Here is a 7,358-nt window from a genome sequence, read left to right as displayed (position 1 = left end):
ATCGGAGGAAGTTCCTTACTGTAGCGCTGCCGGTGATTTAATACAACAGTGAGTAAACAAAACAACTGGAGCAGTACTGGGGAGGCGCAATAAGAGCTGTTCTGGGGTCAGAGAGAGAAACAAAAGGACTGAAGCAGTACTGGGAAGGCGCTATAAGAGCTGTTCAGAGGTCAGGGATAAAGAGACGCTTCAGAGGGGAGGCAGGGGCTAGCCGCCCTGCTGTTGCTGACTTATATGGTGCTTTTATGATAGAGAGAAAGTGAGAGAGAGATAAAAAGAGGGGGAGAAAAAGAAAGAGAGAAAGAGGGAGAGAAAGAGAGTGAGAGATATAGTGCTTTTATATGACATCATCATAGTGGGAGAACATAAAGCTTGACATGATTCATTACATCACCCAGTGCTCCAGAATCAACCCCAGTGGTTCATCTATGGAGAATAGCTAAGCATCGCTAAGATCCCCAGACCCTTACTCATAATCACATACTTACCAATCTCAAAATACAATCAGTACACAGCAATTAACACAGATACTGATCCCCGTGATAAGATGGAGTCTGAGTGTGTCTGATGTGCGTCTAAAGATCCGACAGGGAATTATTTGTGATTTGTATTGGTAAAAGTAATGGCTTGTGCTCAAGCTGCGTCTAGGCTGCACGAGTCCTCTAAGGATTCTCTGTGTAGCTGAGAGGTGTCTCTGTGTGTGTGTGTGTGTGTGTGTGTGTGTGTGTGTGTGTGTGTGTGTGTGTGTGTGTGTGTGTGTGTGTGTGTGTGTGTGTGTGTGTGTGTGTGTGTGTGTTCTTTTGACAGGGAACAGAATAGCCCAGGACACCTAACCTAACAGCCCACTGTGACGAATGCAGTGATGAGTGGTGACACACACATACACCCAGACACACAGGAAGTGACAGCACAGTCCTGTGAAATCAGTGTATCACACTGAGACAGAGGGTGTATTCAAACAGTGTATTCAAACAGACAGTTAGTTGTAATTCCCAAACAAAGAAGATTGGCTGTGAATATTCCCCATTCCACAGTAGGATGTGATGGTAAGCCTATATCAACACGTTGAGACTATATTTTACATTGTTTATAATTGAATAACTTCATGACTCTTAATAACAATGTGGAGGAAACAAGGTTTATGTCATATTTTTAAGCGGATATTTTTTCTTAAGGAAAAAAAGGTATGTTTCAGGGGATTCTAAAAGAGACGAGATAAATTGAAAGTTGTAATGAACTTTATGTAAGCAGACTCAGTTTAATTTGCTCTGCTCATAATGTAGACCTACCTACCTCTTACAATGATTGGCTTTGGAGTATAGATGCATCATAAAAAAAACAAATGGTGACTTCCATTTTGAACATCTGTCTTATGTACTAATGGACTTACACATAAAAACATGCATTTTGAAAAAAATTCTTAATACTAATTTGTCTTCTCTAATAGAAGTCCACAGTAATTCACAGATGTTGTGATTTTTACTTTAACTGTGCCTAATCCAATCAAAGATGTAAACCCACAATTAAACTAACCCAGCAAGCGAACGATTCTAAATTTAAATGATTTTGAAAATAAACTGTTTTTAAGTCTTTGATAGAGACTATATTTCTCCTTCTCCGCAAATATTCAACCATCTAATTTTGAAGTGGTTCTTTTGTCCTAGCTTTGATAAGTATTTTAATTTAATCTCATTTTAATTAGAGATTATAGGGAGAGGAAAAGGGCTTGAATAATGTGGAGTACTGTATACACACACTAATTTGTGCTTTGGGTCAATTTCACCACTGTCTCAAGGACATTATTTTGGGAATGGGCTGTATAAAGCCCATCGACAACTAATCCACAAGCAGTACACATCTCCACTTCTCTACTACTGCCTGCTGATACACCCTGAACAACGTCCCCTGTGGTTTCAAACAGCCTTCTACAGCAGTTTTCAGATGCACTTGTTGAAACAAAACACTGTAGCTGATGATACAGTGTGTACAACTAAGCATATACAACATCAGAATATTTATGTTTTGAATCAGAGCAAATCAAAAAGCTGACATTTCATATAGTACACGAACAGAGTCTAACCAATGGTTTAAAAAAAAAGAAGAGTATTATGATTCCATAAAGGATATGACAAGCTGGGTGTTTCATGAGGATGGTTCACAGACCAATTGGAAGATGAATTTAAAAATAGATACCTCAGAGCTCCTCGGATTGGCCATGTATCTACTACTAGACATTACTTACGCTCTCAATCGTTTCCGGTCCCCGTAGATCAGCTATCAGCTACAATATTGCTTCAAACAGACCTTTTACCCATCCTCAAGCAACGTCTGATAACACATTGTAACTGAGGAACTCACACTGTGGGGATGCATGCCGCTAACGTTCTCTTGAAACACCTGTCAATGAATTCAGAAAAGAACTGCTGGGCTGTAGATCAGTTTTCGACCTTGAGTTTTTTTAAATCCAAAACGAAGAGAACAGAGACTAAATATAGAGCACCTAAATGCACAGTGTTATATTGTATATAAGACATACGGAAATGAGCACAGCAGAGGTTTTCTTCTTCTTTATCAAGACAAAATAAGTAGTTCCCATTCAAAATAAAATCTGCAACAACAAACAAAAAAATTAATAATAATATATTAATCTTATAAATAGAGGTTGTTCAATACACCCGGAACGTAATCGTACTGTATATATACCAAAATGCACCCACTGCACTGAGAAGGAGTGATATTTAGTTGCACATCTGTTGGAAGGTATGATACTGACAGTAATATGTATGTACGCCCAAAGATCAGAGGCATGTACTATATACACCAGGACTTCATAGTGGTAAAATGAGTTATGACTGCCATAAGTACTAACACACATGCGTTTCACTAAGATATTAGTATTGCCATTTTTCATTAAATACTGTTAGAATCTCTCTCATCTAAAAAATAAGTTGTCCATACCAAGAACCTGTTTGAGCTTTTAGTTTTGCCCTTTTCCGTTGATAATCATCAACCCTATCTAAGGTAACATTGTATACCACAACATCTGACCAGTAGGGTTAGGGAGAGATCCCAATATCCACACAAGGCTTGGCATCGGAGGAACCATAACAAGGGGTGAACCAGCCTGCTTTATAGGGGACTCAGCTGATGGTGTGGGTTGCACACAGCCCGCTGCTTCTCCTTCTCACTCCAGCACGGCGGTAGGGGGAGGGTGCGCGCAGCACTTGGGCCGTCTGACATTTTTCAGCATGGACCTGAAAACGTTCTGCTGTCTCCTCTTGTTTTTCCTGCTGTTGGCGTCGTCCACGGCAACGGCGGCGGGCGAGTCTGGCACCACCGGCGGCACTGAGATGGACTTCCTGAGTGATGACTGGGTCACGACCTTCTTCTCTTGTTCTTTGATCTTACACTGCAGGTGGCTCTGGATGGCAAAGCCAAGGGACTCGGGGTCAACGGATGCACCGTACACCTCCCAGGTCATCCCCTGCTCGTCCCACAGCACATCGTGCACGCTCTTCTCTCCTTTCTGTTTCCCCTCCTCGTCTTCGTCCTCCTTTTCCTTCCTCTCCGGCTCCAGCTGCTCCTGCTTCTTCTTGCCCAACAAAGCCTTAACGCCCCCAACCCCTTTAACAATGCTCTCCTTCGCCGCTTTCACTGCCGTCTTGGGTTTAGTGTCCTCTGCTTTTTTGGAGGTTGTCGTTGAGGCCTGGCTGGGCTTGGTAAGGGAAGAAGTTGACTGCGAAGGAGGAGGAGCAGCCTTATTGTCGGAGGATTTGGTCTTGCTTGCGGCAGTTGGCGACAAGGGGGATGGAGCTTTAGCAGAGGGAGGCTTGGCAGGCTGCGTTGGCACGGTCTGCGCTTCATTAGACACCTTTGGTTTCTCTGCTGCATTGGGCTTGGATTGGGAGTCTGCCACTGCCTTCTCGCCTCGATGCTGGTGATGATTCGCTTTAGCTACCGGCTCGTTTTGGCCGCCACACGGCTCGATGTTGATCTGGTAGACGGGCTGCAGAGGCGGGAGTGCTCCTCTCTGCTGGATGTTGCATAGCGCTGCTGCCTCCCCGACTGACAGATCTTTAGGCTTGGCCCCCAGCCTGGCGACCTCTGCATGGAGGGCCGCCACCGCCTCCTCTGCATGGAGCACCACCCCGGCACTCTGACTGGAGCATGACCCTGCCTCCAGGGTCAATCGCTCTGACCCGGACCTGAGACCTGCGGTGTAGTTAGGTGGCGGGGGGCAGGATGGACTGCTGCCCATGTGAATCTGGTGGAGGGGCACCTGGTAGACCACAGACAGGCTCTCAGCTGCTGCTTCCTCCCTCAGGGCAGCACCTCTGTCAGTGGACCTGTAGGGCGGGGGCAGAGGAAACAGGCTGGGGCTGGTGGAGACCGCCCGGCTGCACACGTTAGCCACTGCTTGGACCTCCACGTCTTGGCCCTGCTTGCTATGGGTGGGGGTGGCGGTGGGGGTGCGGGTCATGGTGGAGGCCTCCCGGTATAGTTTGCAGTGGGCTTTCTGTTGCATCTCCTCCGAGACCGAGGCAGTCTGGACGGCTTCATCTGTCACCTGTGCTGCATGGTGGGCAGGCTGCTGGTTCTGGCCCTGTTGGGCCTCAGGCTGTTGGTTCTGGCCCTGTTGGGCCTCAGGCTGTTGGTTCAGGCTCTGTTGGGCCTCAGGCTGTTGGTTCTGTTGGGCCTCGTTGGGTGACGAGGGAGAATCCTTCTGTGATGAAGACTCTGACGATGCCGCCTGCAGGTGTTTATCTAAGCAGATCTCTGTCTTTGCTACTGGAGTAGGTTTTAAATCCTTCTTCCCGGGGGATGCCGGACTTGAGGCCTTATTCCTAAGCCCTACGTTTTCCTTGCTGTCTGAAGATGGAGGCGTGATGGTGATGGCAGCATTGACAGGAGCTACTGCAGTCTCCTTGGTCTGTTCCTGCTGCGATGTAGCTGCCGTTTTGTTATATTCCGTTTGGGAAGGAGGGTTCTGAGAGTTTGTCTTGGGCGTATTTTCTTTAGAGGCCTGTAGAGGACGTTCTGATGGAGTAGGGTTGGTGGCGGTGGCGGTGGCGGTGGCGGTGGCGGTGGCGGTGGCGGGGCTAGGTAAATGTGAGAGACTCTGTGTTGTAGCACTATTATCAGCCTCTTTTGATTTGTAAGGAGGCGGAGCAACCTTGTTTGTAGTCACTGCAGCTCCCTCTGCCTTACCTTGTTTGGGAGTTGTCAGAGACGTCAGCACTTCAGAGGCCGAGGTATGCTTTGGATCACAGGTCTGAGGGGGATGTTGATTTGGTGTGGTTGCGTTTTTGTTGTCCCCTGCTAGTAGTGACTCCTCTTTAGCTACTGCAGAAACTCTGGCTGTAGCACTCTGTACTGCTGTGGGCTCTGGCGATGGCTTGGCTGCACACCCCTCCCCCGCCCCTGCTCCACCAGGCTCTTTCTCTCTGCAGTAATTTGTATGCACGTCAACCTTTGATGATGTAACGGCGGACGACAGGCCGGCCTTACAGATATGCTTCTCCTTCTCCTCGGCGGCGGCTGTGGGGATTAACGCTGTCAAATTGGCGTTGCCGTCCCTACGGCCCTCTGCCGTCGCCTCGGTTACACTCACACCTCCTCGGCATGTCAATACCATCTGCTGCTCTATTCCAATCACATGCTCCGATGGCGATTTCCCTCCATCGCCATTGGTCGAGAAAGGTGTATTGGTGTTGGACCCCACCCCGCCGCCAACCGGTTGTCCATGGCCAGTTGATTGGATCCTGGAGGTTGTGTTGGGGGTTGTCAGACACAGGTTATCCTGTGTGTGTTCTGTAAGGACAGGGTCAGGGGTAGTGGTGGGGGCAGGGCAACCCTGGGTGAGGTTCAGGTTAGGTTCTTTAGCCCAGTTGGCGTTAGACTCCTGGTTTCCCAGAGCTTCCACTCCAGCCAGCTGAGGGACCATTTGGACTGTCACTGTCCTTTTTGGGTTGGTTCCCATCCTGTCTTGAGACAGTCCTCTTAGCCACTTCTACTGTAGGGATCCAAAGTCGAACCAGGTGTCCACAATCCTATCCCTGTCTATTTGTGTAATTCCCTATAAAGTAGGAAAATAGAATAGTTTTAGTTTCAGAGAAGAAGTATGAACAATACATTAGATCATTCCATGTAGATAATGATATTATACTATACGCCTTATATAGTATAATATCCTCTAATATAATATAGAATGATGATCTTGGTAATGTCTTTCTCACTCTTGCATTTTACATTCTGACCTCAAAGCTGATATCGAAACACCAAAAAGCTGATATCGAAACACCAAAAAAGACGTGAGACTTTATTACAATTTTTTTTAAACAGAAAGACATTTTAACTTGAAATTAGAAAACTAACACGATGAGCGATGAGGAACAGTTGTACCGCAGTGTAGAGCACTCCAAAAAACATTTATGGATATTTTTCAAACTAGATTTTCATCCTCGAGACCAGACGTCTGATGGAGAAGTGACCAACGAGGCAATACATTAAAACAATGGGAGTTGACACCTTCAATTATTTCTGACTCCTAGTATCCATCACAATACAGACTGTGTGCCAACTACCGCATCAGAACTGAATGAATTAACTGAATCTGTAAACAAAGCAACAGATAATAGCAATAACTCCAAATTACTAACAATAAGCCCAAGACAATGCTGCTTCAAAACTGACCTAAACTGTTTTGCTGCTCAGAGGTTGTTGGCCTTTCCGCTTTTCATTCCAGTAAGTACATTTCATTTTAATGTGTCTCTGATGACTGCAAACTGATTTGAAATGATGGACCATGAGCACTCCGAGTCCCTTTGGAGCAGAGAAGATAAAGCAATGCCAAAACTAAGATTAACTATGCCACAAATGATTTTTGCTCAAAAACTGATGGAATTTGAAAGACTACAGCAATCACAAGCACTTACCACACACTTCAACAAGCTTGAGTGAATTAAATAATTCATCTTAACCCTGGAGCAAATCTATTGAATTATCCTTAAGTGGGGACAGAGGCATTGACTTTGCAATCGCAACAAGTGAAAGCAATAGTGTAGCTTTAGTTCCACGTTTGATTTTACCATTAGAAAAAATATATATCCCAATGCCCCAGGGCAGTGATTGGGGACATTGCCCTGTGTAGGATGCCGTCTTTCCGATGGGACGTTAAACAGTGTCCTGACTCTCTGTGGTTACTAAAGATCCCATGGAACTTATCGTAAGAGTAGGGGTGTTAACCCTGGTGTCCTGGCTAAATTCCCAATCTGGCTCTCATACCATCAGGGCCACCTAATCATCCCCAGTTTACAATGGTCTCAATCATCCCCCCCTCCTCTCCCCTGTAACTATTC

At 46.0% G+C, this 7,358-nt stretch overlaps 1 protein-coding gene across 1 annotated transcript; it reads right to left on the bottom strand.

Moving 5' to 3' along the window:
- Positions 1-3,184: 3,184 nt before the first annotated feature.
- On the bottom strand, positions 3,185-5,944 carry LOC120037776 (G protein-regulated inducer of neurite outgrowth 3-like). The gene has a single exon (XM_038983741.1). It carries the CDS (start codon positions 5,942-5,944, stop codon positions 3,185-3,187), a length of 2,760 nt encoding a protein of 919 aa, XP_038839669.1.
- Between the last annotated feature and the right edge of the window lie 1,414 nt (positions 5,945-7,358).

This window comes from Salvelinus namaycush, unplaced genomic scaffold (genome assembly GCF_016432855.1).
Source record: "Salvelinus namaycush isolate Seneca unplaced genomic scaffold, SaNama_1.0 Scaffold187, whole genome shotgun sequence".
Classification (NCBI taxonomy): domain Eukaryota; kingdom Metazoa; phylum Chordata; class Actinopteri; order Salmoniformes; family Salmonidae; genus Salvelinus; species Salvelinus namaycush.
The sequence above is the reverse complement of the archived record's forward strand: the minus strand, read 5'-3'. Positions and strand labels throughout refer to the sequence as shown.